The sequence below is a fragment of the Mastigoproctus giganteus genome, chromosome 13 (assembly GCF_048544385.1).
Source record: "Mastigoproctus giganteus isolate SK-2022 chromosome 13, ASM4854438v1, whole genome shotgun sequence".
NCBI lineage: Eukaryota > Metazoa > Arthropoda > Arachnida > Uropygi > Thelyphonidae > Mastigoproctus > Mastigoproctus giganteus.
Genome location: NC_143587.1, coordinates 69,494,581 through 69,512,439, shown reverse-complemented (window position 1 = coordinate 69,512,439; position 17,859 = coordinate 69,494,581). Strand labels below are relative to the sequence as shown.

The following is a 17,859-nucleotide window of genomic DNA, read 5'->3' as shown; positions in this document are numbered from 1 at the left end:
GAAAGGCTTAAGTTTTGCAAATTACAGTGTCTGGAGACTAGGCACCAGCGAGGTGATCTGATAGAGGTGTATAAAGCCTTGAATGGTTTAAGCATGCTCAAATGCTGATGGGATTCTTCCTCTAGCTCAGAAAAATCACCTGAGAGGGCATAAATTCAAATTGAGGAAAGACAGATGTCGGATAGACGTGCGGAAATTTGCCTTTAGCCAGCGGGTGGTTGGTTGGTGGAAAAGACTGCCATCCCTTGTGGTGGAGGTTGATAGCCTAAATAAGTTTAAGGCTCAGCTGGACAGGTATTCTTGAACGAACAGAGGGGTGAAGTGGAAGTGGGTTTTTTTTTTTTTTTTTGGCTGATGCTGCATAAGCTTGCTTTCTTGCATCAAATGCCTCTACTAATGCTAATGCTAAAATCCAGGAGCTAGGGTAGAATTTGAAAGCGTCTGCAATTCTGCCCAGACACGACAGGAGGGAGTATATGATAAGAGCCTTGTCAATCAATTCGGCCCTGGAGAGAGAGAGAGAGAGAGAGAGAGAGAGAGAGAGAGACAGAGAGAGAGAGAGAGAGAGAGAGAGAGAGAGAGAGAGAGAGAGAGAGATTGTGCAAGGCTCAAGGGGTAGAATTTTTCTCAGCCTGGTCTGTGCCTGTTAACAGGAGAGAGGGCTTCTACAGAGATGGGATACACTTAAATAGAAAGGGTGCAAGAATATTTGCTGATGCTATCAAGGCAGAGTTAGGTGAGTCGGAAAATTGCTAGTTTGGGGGGGGATACACAGACTAATAGATCAACAGTAGCCGCTGGCAGAGGTAAAAGTGATTCTTGCACTACTTCTATTGAAATGCAATTGAGCAGCAGCCGGGAAAGCAAGGCAATGGGAATTTCCAGGACTGCTGAGAGTCATAGTGGAACAAGTAAATATATTAGCATTAGCATTAGTAGAGGCATTTGATGCAAGAAAGCAAGCTTATGCAGCATCAGCCAAAAGAAAAAAAAAAACCCACTTCCACTTCACCCCTCTGTTCGTTCAAAATACCTGTCCAGCTGAGCCTTAAACTTATTTAGGCTATCAACCTCCACCACAAGGATGGAAGTCTGTTCCACCAACCAACCACCCGCTGGCTAAAGGCAAATTTCCGCAAGTCTATCCTACATCTGTCTTTCCTCAATTTGAATTTATGCCCTCTCAGGTGATTTTTCTGAGCTAGAGGAAGAATCCCATCAGCATTGAGCATGCTTAAACCATTCAAGGCTTTATACACCTCTATCAGATCACCTCGCTGGTGCCTAGTCTCCAGACACTGTAATTTGCAAAATTTAAACCTTTCTTCGTAAGAGCACCCCTTTGTTCCATTCACTAATCTTGTTGCCCTTCTCTGTACTCGTTCCAGCAGCTCTACATCCTTCTTGAAATGAGGCCTCCAGACCTATATACAGTACTCTAGGTGTGGCCTGACCATTGCCTTATACAATGGAATAATCACCTCCTTATCCCTGCTGGAAAAAATTCCTGTATATCATTGACAATACTCCATGAGCTACTCTTGCAGCCCGTCTGCACTGCTCAGAGAACTTCATATCTGCCTGCACAACCACCCCCAAGTCCCTTTCATTCTCTACCACTGTCAGTGTAGTTCCACAGAGTTGATACGTTGCTCTGGGGTTGCTGTTTCCCATGTGTAGTACTTTACATTTGTCAATGTTAAACTTCATTTGTCACCTCTCAGCCCATGTGCTCAACCTTTCCGGATCCTGTTGCAGCAGCATAGTGTCAGTAGTGTCCTTGACAACCCTGCCAACCTTTGTATTGTCTGCAAACTTGGACATTAAGCCCGATATAATATCATCAATATCATTTATAAATACAGAAAACAATAATGGACCCAACACTGAGCCCTGAGGGACTCCACTAATAACATCAGTCCACGATGAGCAGTGTCCATTGATTACCACTCTGTCTTCTCACCCTCAACCACCCCTTTATCCATAGCAGCAATTTGCCTCCAATGTCACACTGCTCCAATTTGTGCAGCAGTCTTCCATGTGCAACAGTATCAAAAGCCTTTCTAAGATCCAAGTATATAATATCAAAGCAATTCCCTGCATCCAGTTCTTTTGTGACTGCATCATAGTATCCAATCAAGTTGGTCAGGCAAGACTTCCCCTTAACAAAACCATGCTGTGTCTGAGCTATAACTGAAGTCTTGTCTAAATGATCCTGCAGTGCTTCTTTAACCAGTGCCTCCATTAATTTTCCTGGAACAGAAGTTAAGCTCACAGGTCTATAATTACTTGTGTCAGCCTTTGATCCTCCTTTGTGAATTGGGGTCACATTTGCACATTTCCAGTCTATGGGTACCTCCCCTGAGCCCAAGGAAGCTCTCATAATTATGGCTAAGGTTTGCTTACTTCCTTTGCTGCCTCCTTTAATATAAATGGATAGATCCCATCCACCCCAGGTGCCTTTGTGTTTATCTTCAACAGTTTCTCCTCCACTTTACTCCCAGTTATTTCAAGATTCTGTAGCATACTGCTAGAGTTGAATACACCTCTGGCATTCCCCTTGCTGAATAACTCCTCATGTGTGAATGTCGATGCAAAATATTCATTTAGTTTGTTAGCTACCTGAGCAGGATCATCAACAGATGACCCATCAATATCAAGTGGACCAATCTGATTCATCCCCTTCCTTCTAGAGTTTCCATAAGTAAAGAACTCTTTGCTGTTTTTCTTTGCATTCCTTGCCAAGGATTTCTCGTAATCTGCCTTCACCTGCCTAACTTCCTTTGTAACTTGGTTGCATATCAACTTGTATCTATCATAGGCTTCTGTGTCATGTGTTAATTTGTAAGTATCCCATGCATTTTTCTTCTCTGCCATATGCCTCATTAGTTCATCTGACATCCATTTTGGCCTAAACCTTGAACAATATTTCTTAGTTGGTATGTAAAGCCTAGTAGCTTCCACGATAAGTTCTTTGAATGCTTCCCATTTTGAATTTGCTGTTGGTAACATCATCAGTTCGTCCCACTGTATAGAATTTAAATACTGTCTCAGTCCATCGTAGTCGCCTTTACGGAAGCAATAACCCTTCCCTTTAACCCTAATGGTAGTTACCTCTTTGAGTAAATCCCACTTCAGTACACTGTGATCACTGCCACCCAGTGGTTCATTTATCTGCAGATTCTCAATGCATGAAGAATCGCTGCTGATAATCAAATCAAGAGTATTACTCCCTCTAGTTGCCTCCCGAACATGCTGATGTAGAAAACAATCATCCAATAAATCCACAAAAGCCCTGCTAGTGTGTGAGTAACCAGCCCCCAAATTCCAGTCAATATCTGGGAAATTAAAATCTCCCATTATAAGACTCTCTGATTTACTGGCCCACTCTATTTCCCTGTACAGTTCCTTATTATACTCATCAGAGTCATTAGGCCTATAGCACACTCCTACTCTCAATTTTGATCTCCCAATGTTTATGTCACACCAAACTGACTCAACACTGCACTGTCCAGCGATGTCGACTGGCTTCACTTCCTTGGTTTTTATGTGTTTCTTAACTAATAGCATAACCCCTCCCCCCTTCCTATCCTGTCTATCCTTTCTGTAGACGTTGTACTCCCCAAATTGCAGTTCTGCATCCCTTATATCTGTGTGACACCACGTCTCTGATATCCCAACAATATCTACCTTCGATGTTTTGAGCAATACCTCAAATTCATCAAATTTATTTACTAAACTCCTAGCATTGGTGTACACGCAAGTATACCTGCACCTGTTTCTATTCTTAGCTACCCTAACACAACCCATGTGTTTACTTGTACCGCAATGGCTCCCAGCAGTCTCTGAAATACCATGCATCTTGTTTTTCAGGCTTCTGCTCATTCTAATAGAAGCAGTGCAAGAATCTCTTTCACCTCTGCCAGTGGCTACTGTCAATCTATTGGTCTTTGTCTCCCCCCAAGCTAGCAGTTTTCCGACCCACCTAACACTGCCTCGATAGCATCAGCAAATATTCTTGCACCCTTTCTATTTAAGTGTATCCCATCCCTGTAGAAGCAATCTCTCCTGTTAACAAGTACAGTCCAGGCTGAAAAAAAATTCTACCCCTTGAGCCTTGCACAATCTTTCCAGGGCCGAATTGATCGACAAGGCTCTCATCATATACTCCCTCCTATCGTGTCTGGGCAGAATTGCAGACACTTTCAAATTCAACCCTAATTCTCGGCTTTTGTTCAACAGTGACCTGTACTTGTTAAGTAATTCTGCCGGTCTCCTACTCTTAATATTATTAGTGCCAACGTGTACAACTATATCACCTTTTGTGCCCTTAAAAGATGATATTCGCTCTACAACGTCATCAACCTTTGCCCCTGGCAGACATACCCTGGTCCTGTTCCACCTATCTTTTTTAAAAAGCATGTTCCCCGTTTCCCTGACAATAGAGTCACCAACAACTACTAGTTCCTTCGGGTTGTTGTTGTTGTTTTTTGGTTTTTAGGAGCATTAGCAACTAAGGCCATATTGCTCCGGGATATGCGGTAGTGATTCCCTGACCTTTCCGCATCCTCCATATTTGGTGGTGACGGGCTCGAACCCCGGTCTAATCAAGAAGCGTGTGCTATGCACTGCTGCTCCTTCCCACCTGGCTACGGAGGCGCCTAGTTCCTTCGGGACCAGCGCATTCTGCCTTGGGGGTTGTCTCTGTGTCACGTGATGCCCAAGTGCAAGCTCTGGCGTTGATGTGGGCAGCTGAGAGCTTGATGGGCCCCTCAATTTAGTTTCTTCGAGGGCATCCACCCTGTCCTTCAAGCTCTCATATAGGCCCACAAGAACGCCGAGTTGTTGCCTGATATCGATACACTCCTTGCATCACGCGCACACACAAAGACATCCCCCTTGGCAGTATCATGTCCCATACCCGATTGCTCTGCAAACATCAAGCAAACAGTGCATTTTATAAGGCTGTGAGTCAGAGGACAACTGTCCCCCTCAGTTCTGCTCTGAGCCACAGCACTTCCATTAGCTTGAGCCTTTTGCTTTGCTGCTCTGGTCTGAGTCATGATTCTATTAATTTATTAATTAATAATTAATTATGTTAAATATAATTAATTATATTACGTTTGTAATCTAAGTCGTTATATGTATTTATTTAAACGTACAATTTAACTGCTAACGAAGTTCAACTAATGCTATCTAGTACGGTATATAACTATCGGATCACAAAGGCGGGAAAGTTACGAGCGGTAGCGGAGTTGAAACACATGGAAACCCTTACCGATACTTTTATGCAATTACAAGGCCGAGTAAAGAATAAATACACCAAATTAATCAGAAAATCACAAAATAATGTTATACTACTAAATTTAAATCAAAAGTTTTAGAAAAACAATAATTTCAAATCAATAAATAAGAAAAATCCACTTAGCGGCTTTGAACACGACCGTCTCCTAGTATATGGGCTGTGTTAGGGTAACTAAGAGTAGAAACAGGTGCATGTACACTTGCATATACACCAATGCTAGGAGTATATTTAATAAATTCGATGAGCTTGAAGTGCTAGTCAAGACATCACAGGCATATTGTTGGGAATCAGAGACATGGTGTCACACAGACATAAGCAGTGCAGAACTGGAATTTGGAGAGTACAATGTGTACAGAAAGGATAGACAGGACAGGAAGAGAGGAGGGGTTATGCTGTTAGTTAAGAAACACATAAAATCTAAGGAAGTGCATCCAATTGATGTTGGTGGACAATGCAATGTTGAGTCTGTTTGGTGTGACATAAGCACTGGGAAAGGAAAAATGAGTAGGTGTGTGTTATAGGCCTAATGAATCTGAGAAGTATAATGAGCAATTGGGCAGAGAAATAGTGGGCCAGTAAATTAGAGTGTCTTATAATGGTGGATTTTAATTTCCCAGATATTGACTGGGATTTTTGGGTTGGTCACTCATACACTAGCAAGGCTTTTGTAGATTTACTGGATGATTGTTTTCTACGGTAGCATGTTCGAAAGGCAACTAGAGGAAGTAATACTCTTGATCTGGTTATCAGTAATGATTCTTCATGCATCAAGAATCTGCAGATAAAGAAACCACTAGGTGGCAGTGATCAGTGTGCTGAAGTGGGATTTACTCAAAGGGGTAACTACCATCAAGGGTAAAGGGAAGGGTTTTTGCTTTGGTAAAGGTGGCTACGGTGTGGTCTGAGACAACATTTAAATTCTATACGGTGGAACCAACTGATGTTACCAACAGCAAATTCAAAATGGGAAGCATTCAAAGAATTAATCTTGGAAGCTACAAGGTTTTACATATCAACTAAGAAATATTGTTCAAGACATGTGACAGAGAAGAAAAATGCATGGGATATTTATAAATTAATGTGACACAGAAGCCTATGATAGATATAAGCTGGTCTGTAACCAAGTTACAAAGGAGGTTAGGCAGGCGAAGGCAGAAGAAGACAGCAAGTGGTAATCAATGGACACTGCTCTTTGTGGACTAATATTATTAGTAGAGTCCCTCAGGGTTCAGTTTTGGGTCCATTGTTGTTTTCTGTATTTATAAATGATATTGATAATGGTATATCAGGCTTAATGTCCAAGTTTGCAAACGATACGAAGGTTGGCAGGGTTGTTAATGACACTAATGACAGTACACTGCTGCAACAGGATCTAGAAAAGTTGAGCAGATGGGCTGAGAGGTGGCAAATGAAGTTTAACATTGACAAATGTAAAGTACTACATATGGGAAACAGTAATCCCAGAGGTAGAGAATGAAAAGGACCTGGGGTAATTGTGCAGACAGATATGAAGTTTTCTGAGCAGTGCAGACAGTCTGCAAGCGTAGCTCATGGTGTCTTGTCAATGATATACAGGAATTTTTCTAGCAGGGATAAGGAGGTGATTATCCCCTTGTAAAAGGCAATGGTTAGACCATATCTTGAGTACTGTATACAGGTCTGAAGGCCTCATTTTAAGAAGGATTGTTGTTGTTCTTTTGGTGTTTATTGGCGCATCGACAACGAAGATCATAGTGCGCCAGTTCATTTGTTATACAATGTTCTCTTTATATAAATCTTGTTCGAATGTACAAGGTTAACTGTTTCTGTGGTATTATACTATTATTTATAGCAGATGGTATATGTTGATTGTTTGTATGAATCTAAAAATATCTGACACTTGTTCTTTGTCACCTATAAGATCTTTAAGGGTGATGTTTTGGTTTCCTTTATATAATGATGAAAAAAATTCGGTGTCGATCACTTTCATATGTTGGGCATTCTATAAGTATATGTTTAACTGTTTGGATAGTATTGCATACGCATACTTGGCATCTTGGGGTTTCTTCTGCACGTAATAGATAATCATTTGTGAAATGTGTATGGCCTATCCGCAATCTGGTGAGAACAACTTCTCTCCTTGATTTCCTTATGCTCGTTTTCCAGTGCTCAACTTTTGGTTTTATTTCATATAATTTATTCCATGTTTGTTTTTGCCAGTGTTCTTGCCATTGGGTTAGACAGCGATTTTTAATGATTGGCTTGTAGTCCTTATGTGGAACTGTGAAATATTGTTCTTGAAGGTTAGTGGTTGATTTTGCAATTCTATCCGCTTCTTCATTTCCTTTTATCCCTTTGTGTCCTGGTATCCAGCAGAAAAGTATCTCTTGTTTTTTATTTGTGAAGCCTGTTAGTATCTGTTTAATTTTCCAGAGTACTGGATGGGTTATATTGCTTGTGTTTTGTATGGCTTGGATTACACTTAATGAATCACAGTATATTACTGTTCTCACGTGGTAGGTGGTTCTGAAATGCTCCAGGGCTATCTGAACTGCTACTAATTCTGCAGTGTAGACACTGCATTCTTTTGGGAGTTGGCGTGACAATGTAACATCTGGGAATACTGCTGCTGCTCCTACATGGTTCTCTGATTTTGATCCGTCTGTATATATTGGTATGTGATTTGGATATTGCATTCTATGTGCTGCATGCAGTTGTTGAAAGTTGCTGTCTGATAAAGTATTTTTATTCCAGTTTTGTGTGAGGAGTTCATAAGCTGTGGTATGGTTTATCCATAGTGGATCTATATGTCCTTGGTTTGCAACGTTATCTATTTTGAGATCATGTGTTATCAGTAGCTCCTGTAGTCTGATGCCTAGGGGCTGGTTTGCTCTTTTGTGGTTCCTATATATGTTTTCCCATTTTGGCGAGAATAAAGTTGTCCAAGTCGGATGGTCTCTTATGGGTCTTATCCTGTAAGAATACAGCAGTGACAACTGTTCTCTCCTCAGGAACAGTGGTGATTCATTAGCCTCTGTATATAGGGGATGTGCGGAAAGCTCCTGTTGCTATTCGTATTGCACTATGGTGAATCAGATCTAGCCATTTGAGGGCGCTCTTTCTTGCTGATGCATAAACCAGTGCTCTATAATCTATTTTTGACCTTACTAGTGCTTTATACAAGTTGAGCAGGGTATAACGGTCTGCCCCCCAAGATGTTGTTGTTAAGACTTTAAGAATATTAAGTTGTTTCATACATTTTATTCGTAGTTCTTTTATATGTTCTACAAAGGCATTTTAAGAAGGATGTAGAGCTGTTGGAACAAGTACAGAGAAGGGCAACAAGATTAGTAAATGGAACAAAGGGATGCTCTTACGAAGAAAGGCTTAAGTTTTGCAAATTAGTGTCTGGAGACTAGGCACCTGCGAGGTGATCTGATTGAGGTGTATAAAGCTTTGAATGGTTTGAGCATGCCCAATGCTGATGGGATTCTTCCTCTTGCTCAGAATATTTGCCTGAGAGGGCATAAATTCAAACTGAGGAAAGACAGAGGGTGGTTGATTGCTGGAACAAACTTCCATCTGTCATTGTAGAAGTTGATAGCTTAAATAGATTCAAAGCAGAACTTGACAAAACTATGGGTCTGGGTATATCAGCCCCGTTGGCCGAGATTTATTTAGCTTCTATCGAACAGAAAGTACTTCAACCTTTTCCTTCTAACATCAAATTATATATGAAATATGTGGACGACATATTTTTAATAGGTAATAAGAATTCCATCGATACACTGCTCAATACATTTTACACAATACACGAACGACTTAAATTCATCCTTGAAACGGAAATAGATAACACAATTTGTTAAACCTTACTATTTATAAAGTTGGTACAAGGTACCAAGATTTTATAGGAAGAAAACACATCCAAGAGGTGAGTGATGATGTGAATAAAAATGTAAATTTTTACATTTTTATTCACATCATCCTTCATACATTAAAGAAACAGTTCTTTTTAACCAAATTCACAATGCCATTCAATATAGCTATATACAAGATGATTAATCTATAGAACTAAAATACATTACAGAAAAATTCATAGCTAGAAAATATCCATTACAGTTAATAAAAGACCATTTCCAGAGTTGAAAACAGAATTAATAACCGACATCATCGCAACAACCATCAGGATAAAGAACAAGGAACCCAAATTGTCCTCCCTTGTCAAAGACAATACGCAAAACAACTCCGACAGATTTTTACAAAGACAAACAACCATAATTTATTCATCATACAATAAATTAGGCATAGGACTGTAAGGCCTGTTACATTGGGAGCACTATGACAAAATTTGTTGGTTCTAAAATCTAATACACACACATATTACCATTTTAACAGTTTTAAATCTGACCTATCCAATACAGAGATAACACAACATGTCCATTCCTACAATCATAATCCATTAATAGATTCAGCTATCACAATTAAATTAGATTAATTTCAAAATGCTCCAAAACAAAGCACTAGTTATTGAATGGTTTCGGCGACATACATCATTTAACGTACTAAACACAAAACTCCCAATCAACCTTCCCCTATTTGAAATTTAACATGCATAAAGTTTCCACGTGCACTGAACTGCATTTCAGGAATTGACTTTTCTTCTTTTTAAAGCACTCACGTTTTCTCTTCACACGATGCTAACTGAGGATGTAAATCGAAAGTCGCTTGTCCGCAACTATTAGCATGTTTATTAATATTAATCCATTCAGAACTATTCCCATCTTAATGATTTTAATTGACAACCATGAAATGGAATGTACATTCCCTCCTTCTCGTGCATATTTTAATGGTTTTAATTAATTATTTTAAATCCTTAATGAAATTCCAAATTGTAGTCGCGTTTATAGCTATGATTATGCACAAATAAGGTTCTTATTCACATTGACCATGTGCCTTCTATATTCACATCTCATCCAAACAGATCATTCAAGAGGTAAGTGATGAAAATTAAGCTATGCTATCTTAATACATTAGTCATTATACCACAGCATATAAGGAAGTTCCTAAAACTTGTGATTATAACTAAGTGAATAATATATTACAGTACACTGGCACTGCTGATATTACTCACACTAAGTTCAATACTGCCTAATTCATATTACAGGAATACCTCACATAGCGCGGTTAATTCGTACCAAAAAAAATACAGAGCTATGCGAAACCGTGCTAATCGAGGTATTATTAGTATGTATTTTAACATAATGCGTTCTGACAATTTGATTATATGAGTTGAGTTGCAAAAATATATAGGTGTTTGTTTACTATAAATTGATGCACACTAAGTTCTTGCAAAAAAAGAAACTAAAATGATAAAAATGAAAAATACTAGTAAGTACAGTAGAAATGATTTTTATTGCAGTATGTACATACCAAAAGAATATAAGTGAAATATGTACTGTATTTTTATTTTGAAAAATAACTGATCAGCTTAGTTTGCACAGTTTTTTTCTTTTTTTTTCATCTGCATACATCTCTTTATAACGTCAAATGTCATTTTGCAACGCCTGCCTTACTTTCATACCTCGTTCAATGTTTGGATCTAGAACACTCAGTGCCATTACATTTCTTCTTTCCACTCATATTTGTGTATAAAGGTGTAACTGTAACATTTTAAAAAATAATCTTTAATAAAAAATACACAGCAAAAAATATTTGTACAGCTTACGCACAATCGACGACCTCACCGCTCAGAATCTAGAGTGTTTACTAATCTATCAAAGCTGGCAGAGTCCGTATATAATGGGAGTTGTGACAACAGTCAGCAGGGCCTTGAATCCATAACGCATTGGCCTACGTGCTGGCATTATAATACATACATATCAAATATATTGGTGCATAACGCAGTTAATTTTTTTCCATTTGTAAACCGCGCTATATCGAAACTGCGCTATGCGAGGTATTCCCGTAGTAAATTATTTGTAAACTCCATAAATTAGTATTGAAATAATCGAATTTTCATCTGCAATAAAAGCACTTACTTTATGATCATTACCACATTTATCGGGGCCAAACATTATTGTATATGGAGTCTTGTCATGGAAGCTTCGGAGATCTAGATCTGGTGTCTGAGATAACACTTTCATATATGCACCACCACACTCCTGACCATTCTGAAACTGTACTTCATACCTAAGTTGAAGTAAACAAAAGATTTAAATTGAAATGTCTATTTAAAATCTGGTTAAGTTAGTGTTATTAAATATTATGCTTCTATATGTATTTTTTATAACAATACATTTCAGTTAACTCTACTTTTCTCGCCTGTTTCACTTTCAGGGAGTTGAGGAATGGAGTTAAAAGTAAGAAAAAAAAGGCTTCCTTTTACTACAGATTACACAGGTGGTCTGGCATGAACCCCCCCCCCCAGAGGCCAGGAAGTGATTACTATTCTTGCTTGCTTACAGTTAAAGGCCAAAACATAAAAAATAAAAAGAACAATTCTGTGAATCTATTATAAGACCCACTTGCAAGGACCTTCAACCATTATAAAATGCCATCAACATCTGACAACAATTGTACTGAGATTTTATGGCGGTGAAGATACGGGAAAATTCTGAATGTAATGAATATAGCAACAATCAGAAGAGAGAAATAGATAATTTTAATGGTATGGACATCATGAGTTCATCCCATACTTTTGTTGGTAAGGTTCTCTTACATATTGGAGAAATATCTCAAGATTAATGATTGTCTTAAATCAGGGGGTGTCAAACTAGCAACCCGCATTAGGCCCAAAACAGGTTTTTTTGTTGTTTTTTTGCAGCCCATGCTGCCTCCACGAAAAATGTTTCTACCGCTTTCCACTGCTTTCTGTGATCATATAGTTTACAGAATTTTCCATTGCCTATTTAAGTGATCGTTTTGCATGCTGACAGTCAATTTTACTGTGGCTTTCATACCGTTCGAGTCAGTTACATTGTAATGCAAGTGAGCTAATATTTGTGTTGCTGTTTCTATTTAATAAAGTCAGTAAGCAAACAGTTTTGGGTAGTGACTCTTATATACACGTGATTCTGACGTGATGTCACTTTCAAGTGACGTGATGTCACAAGAGTTACTTTTGCACAGAGACAAAAGGTAAAATTCTGTGTGTTATTTGCAATGAATCAATTAGTGTCATCAAAGAGTATAATATTAAATGACAATATGATACAATTCACAAAGAAAAATTTTCCCACTTTGAGGCTAAATTAAGAGAAGGAAAACTAAAGCATATGAAGAACTCACTTCAAAGGCAGAAAAATGTAATTACAAAACTTAAAGAAGGCAGTGAAAGCCAGTTATGAAATCAGCTATTTACTGGCAAAACATTCCAAACCTTCAAGTGAAGGCTCTGTGGTTAAGGAATGCATGATAAAAGTAGCTGAAAATGCCTGTCCCAGAAACGTGAAAGTATTTCAAGAAATTTCATTGCCAAGAAACAGTGGCTGAAAGGATAACCGAGATAGCAGACAACTTGCGTGAACAAGTGCAGTAAGCATCCACAACATTTCAATGTTTTTCAATTGCACTTGATGAAAGTAACGATATTCAAGATGCGGCACAAGCTGCACTGTTTCTTCGAGCCTGCAATGACAATTTGAAAGTAACTGAAGAGTTTTGGAAATGATTCCCATTCATAGAACTACTACTGGGGAAGACATCTGTGGTGCTGTATGGAGCATTCTGGAGAAAAACAGGCTTCCTCTCAAGAGACTCGTGGCTGTAACTACCGATGGCGCTCCAGCAATGACAGGGGAAGTCAAAGGATTTGCATCAATACCGGAAGCAAAACTGAAGGACAAATATCAAGACAAACAAAAATTGCAATCTTTCCACTACATTATTCATCAGCAGATTCTGTGTTTGAAAATACTGAAAATGGACTATGTGCCAAAGACTGGCCAAAACTGTGAACATCATCCAGTCCAGAAGACTGAATCACCGCCAGTTTGCTCTCCTTAAGGAATTTGAAAGTGAATTTGAAAGGCTGCCGTACTACACAGAGGTTCATTGGTTGTCTAGCCACAACGTACTAAAGAAGTTCTTTTTACTTTTGGAAGAAATACTGTTCCTAGAAATGTCAGGATGAATCGCTTCTGAAGAAACAGGCTTGGGTACAAGATCTGGCCTTCCTAGTAGATATTACAGGTCACTTAAATGATATAAACATCAAACTACAATACACTGGCTAGTTTTCAAAAAAGTTATTGTGTGGCAAAATCAATTAAAAGAGGGTAGTAGTAGTGGCATGTGATGCAAGAAAGCAAATGTATGAGCTTATGCAGCATCAGCCAAAAAAAAAAAAGACAGATGGAAGTTTGTTCCAGCAATTAACCACCCGCTGGCTAAAGGCAAATTTCCATACATCTATTCTACATCTGTCCTTTCGTAATTTGAATTTATGCCACCTTAGGTTCGTAATCTGAACAAGTGGAAGGATCCATTCAGAATTCAGCGTGCTGAACCCATTCAAGGCCTTATACACCTCAATCAGATCGCCGCGCAGGTGCCTAGTCTCCAGCCACTGCAATTTGCAGAACTTAAGCCTCTCTTGATAAGAGGATCCCTTCATTCCCCTCGCCAATCTTGTTGCCCTTCTCTGTACACGCTCAAGTAAATCTACATCCTTCCTAAAATGAGGCCTCCAGACCTGTACGCAGTACTCAAGGCGTGGCCTGACCATTGCCTTATACAGAGGGATAATCACCTCCTTTTCACTGCTAGCAAAATTCCTATATATCATTGACATAACCCCATGACCTGCCCTGGCAGCCTGTCTGCATTGCTCAGAAAACTTCATATCTGCCTGCACAATTACTCCCAGGTCTTTTTCATTTTCTACCACCTTAAGTGTAGTACCACACAGTTGGTACGTTTCTCTGGGGTTACTTCTACCCATATGCAGTACTTTGCATTTGTCAAGGTTAAACTTCAGTTGCCACTTCTTAGCCCATCTGCCCAAATTATCTAGATCCTGTTGCAGTAGCACACTGCCATTACTGTCATTAACAACCCTGCCAACCTTTGTATCATCTGCAAACTTCGACATTAAGCCTTCATCAATATCATTGATAAATATACAAAACAACAGGGGACCTAACACCAAACCCTGTGGGACTCCACTAATAACATTAATCCAAGAAGAGCAGCACCCATTGATTACCACCCTCTGTCTTCTCCCACTTAACCATCCTTTTATCCATTGTAGCAACTTACGCTTAATACCATTCTGCTCCAATTTGTACTATAGTCTTCCATGCGCAACAGTGTCAAAAGCTTTCCTGCAATCCAAATATATGATATCAAAATTATTTTTTGCATCCAGTTTTTTTGTAACCACATCATAATATTCTATCAAATTTGTCAGACAAGACTTTCCCTTAACAAACCCATGCTGTGTCTGAATTATTGCTGCAGTCCTGTCTAGATGATCCTGCAATACATCTTTAACCAGCGACTCCATTATTTTACCCGGAACAGAAGTTAAACTAACTGGTCTGTAATTACTCGTGTCACCCTTCGATCCCCCTTTGTGAACTGGAGATACATTTGCACATCTCCAGTCCGTGGGAACCTCCCCTGAGTCCAAGGATGCTCTCATAATTATGGCTAAGGGTTTGCTTAGTTGCTTTGCCGCCTCCTTTATATACACAGAGGTTCGTTGGTTGTCTTGCCACAATGTACTAAAGAAGTTCTTTTTACTTTTGGAAGAAATACTGTTCCTAGAAATGTCAGGATGAATCGCTTCTGAAGAAACAGGCTTGGGTACAAGATCTGGCCTTCCTAGTGGATATTACAGGTCACTTAAATGATATAAACATCAAACTACGATACACTGGCTAGTTTTCAAAAAAAGTTAGTGTGGCAAAATCAATTAAAAGAGGGTACTCTGACTTACTTTTCTATCTGTGAATAGTTGAAATATCAGAGTCAAAGTTATACCCTTTCAAAATATTGTGACAGAATAGAAAACATTAAAGACGAATTTGATAGGCACTTTAAAGATTAAGGAGCACCAAGAAGATTTCTCTTTTCACGGGTCCTTTTTCTTTTAATGTCAAGAGAGCTCTATTTCCATACAAATGAAACTAATTGATCTGCAGAATGACTCAATTTTAAAAGAGAAAAATACGGAGAAGTTGGGATCCCAAAAATCTACTCTTATTTAAGGCAAAAATACCGAGAGATAGGAAAGTTTACTGCACAAATTCTATGTTAATTTGCGGGCACATTTATGTGAACAACTGTTTTTGGGTATGAAAGCTAACAAAACAGCCCACAGATCAAGGCTAACCGACGCCAATCTTTCTTCCATGATGAAGATTGTGCCTTTTCAATCTTTGAATCCAAATCTCACAAAGCTGAATGCAAGCAAACTGAGTCAAGCACCTGGCAAAAAGGCCTAGATTACCTAATTTCATGTATATTCCTTGTCGAAATATTATCTGGAATAAACTTGCTTTTCATTATTCGTTCTGTCATTTATTCAGACTTATTTCCTTTCAAATAATATTAGTGCATTCTCAGCCGTGAGTATCAATCAGCAAAAAGCAACAACTGAGCAATTAAAGTGCCTTTAGGCTTAGCAATAGCAGGGTTTATAGGTTTTGTGCGGCCCACATGACGTATACTAATACAGGAACTGGCTCACGGCCCAAATGAGTTTGACACCCTTGCCTTGCCTCACATGAATCAAAGTGGAAACTGTTCACTGACTTCTCAACTATAGTCTGCATAAGCATAAGCATAAATTTATGCTTTGGTTCCAACTGCATATTTTGTCAATGTCTCCTTAAAACAAAGCCAATTTACTATGTAATCGGTGGGCTAATCCGTTCTGCCAAGTGGGTAAAGGTCAAGAACTAATTCCAGTAAGCTTAAGCCTTTGTTCATTAATAGTGAGAGAGTATCAGGGTTTAAATTCATATGTAAACCATATGTTCATATGTGTACCTTCATTACAACGTGAAAAGAATGCATACAGATATTCCACCAAAGTATTAATATTTTCAGCTTTGGTATTTTCGATATCCCCACATGCCTACAAATTTATACAGCATTCTGCATTCCTACTTCTCCCTCATCCAAGTACTATTTTAGGTTCTGCTCTTCTCTAAATGCAAAAATTACAGATGACCAGCAAGAGAATCATTTTCTGATGTATGCTAAACAGAAATTGGCCTTTTTAAATTCTTCAGAATTTAAAATTGATGAAATTCATCTGAAAACCTTATATTGTATTCAGCAATTAGACTTTACACCAGCCAGTATTTAAATAAACAAATTTCAATCCTGCAACTAAAGCACTTTATTTACAATAAAATAAAATAACAAGCGTATAGAATGAAATGAAATAAAATAAAATAGTCTAAAACTGATGGGGTTTAATTTACAATAAAATATGATAACAGCAATAAAAACAGTAAAATAAAATACTAAAATACCATAACAACTGTAGCTTTCGGAGACAGCGGTCTCCTTTCTCAACAGCATACTTCTGCTGTGTGGCACATCCTTAAATAGCAGATCCACGACACTCGTCACATGGTTCCTCAGGAATACAGTTGGAATTTCCCATTTATACACCAGAACCGGAAATGGCTCGGGAGCGCACTAGCTGAAACCATTCATCTCACCCAAGAACAACGGTTTCAAAGAGGGGATGTAAGCATACACCCCTGTCTCTATTAATGGAATTGCTAGCTGCCCCAATAAAAAATTGTTGCTTCAAATTTCCCTGGAGGATGCTGTCATCATGGATCATACACAGGGGTTCTGGTACCATAAATGGCTCAAAAGTTTACGTATTGGGGCAGCTAGCAATTCCATTAATAGAGACAGAGGTGTACACTTACATCCCCTCTTTGAAAGCATTGTTCTTGAGCGAGATGAACGGTTTCAACTAGCGCACTCCCGAGCCAGTTCCGGTTCCAGTGTATAAATGGGAAATTCCAACCGTATTCCTGAGTAACCGTGTGACGAGTGCCATGTCTGCTATTTAAGGATGTGCCACACAGAAGTATGCTGTTGAGAAAGGAGACCGCTGTTTCCGAATGCTACAGCTGTTACGGTATTTTATTTTACTGTTTTTTTTTTTTTATCGCTTTTATCATCATATTTTATTTTATATTTTATTGTAAATTAAACCCCATCAGTTTTCGACTATTTTATATTTTATTTCATTCTATACGCTTGTAATTTTATTTTATTTTATTGTAAATAAAGTGTTTTAGTTGCAGGATTGAAATTTGTTTATTTAAATACCGGCTGGTGTAAAGTCTAATTGCTCAATATGAATTGTCCCAGCCTTGTAGGCCTATTTAGAGATAATTTTAAATTTTCTAATTAACATCATTATAAATCAATATTTTGATAGACAATTATTGTAAAAAGAAAAATGATGTATTAATATTAACAAACTTCAAACATTGAAAAAGAGCTAAATTTAAAGTAAAATAATTTCTATTCAACTATAGTAATCAAATTTATTAAATTTAATTACTATAGTTGAACATTAGTTGGATTACACATTA

At 38.4% G+C, this 17,859-nt stretch overlaps 1 protein-coding gene across 1 annotated transcript in view; it reads right to left on the bottom strand.

Moving 5' to 3' along the window:
- Nucleotides 1-17,859, bottom strand: part of LOC150076146 (calmegin-like) — a 308,067-nt gene that overhangs the window by 184,422 nt on the left and 105,786 nt on the right. Inside the window, exon 8 of the mRNA XM_090387267.1 lies at nt 11,323-11,473. Coding sequence (XP_090243393.1) covers nt 11,323-11,473 — 151 coding nt within the window. The remainder of the gene's footprint in view (nt 1-11,322; nt 11,474-17,859) is intronic.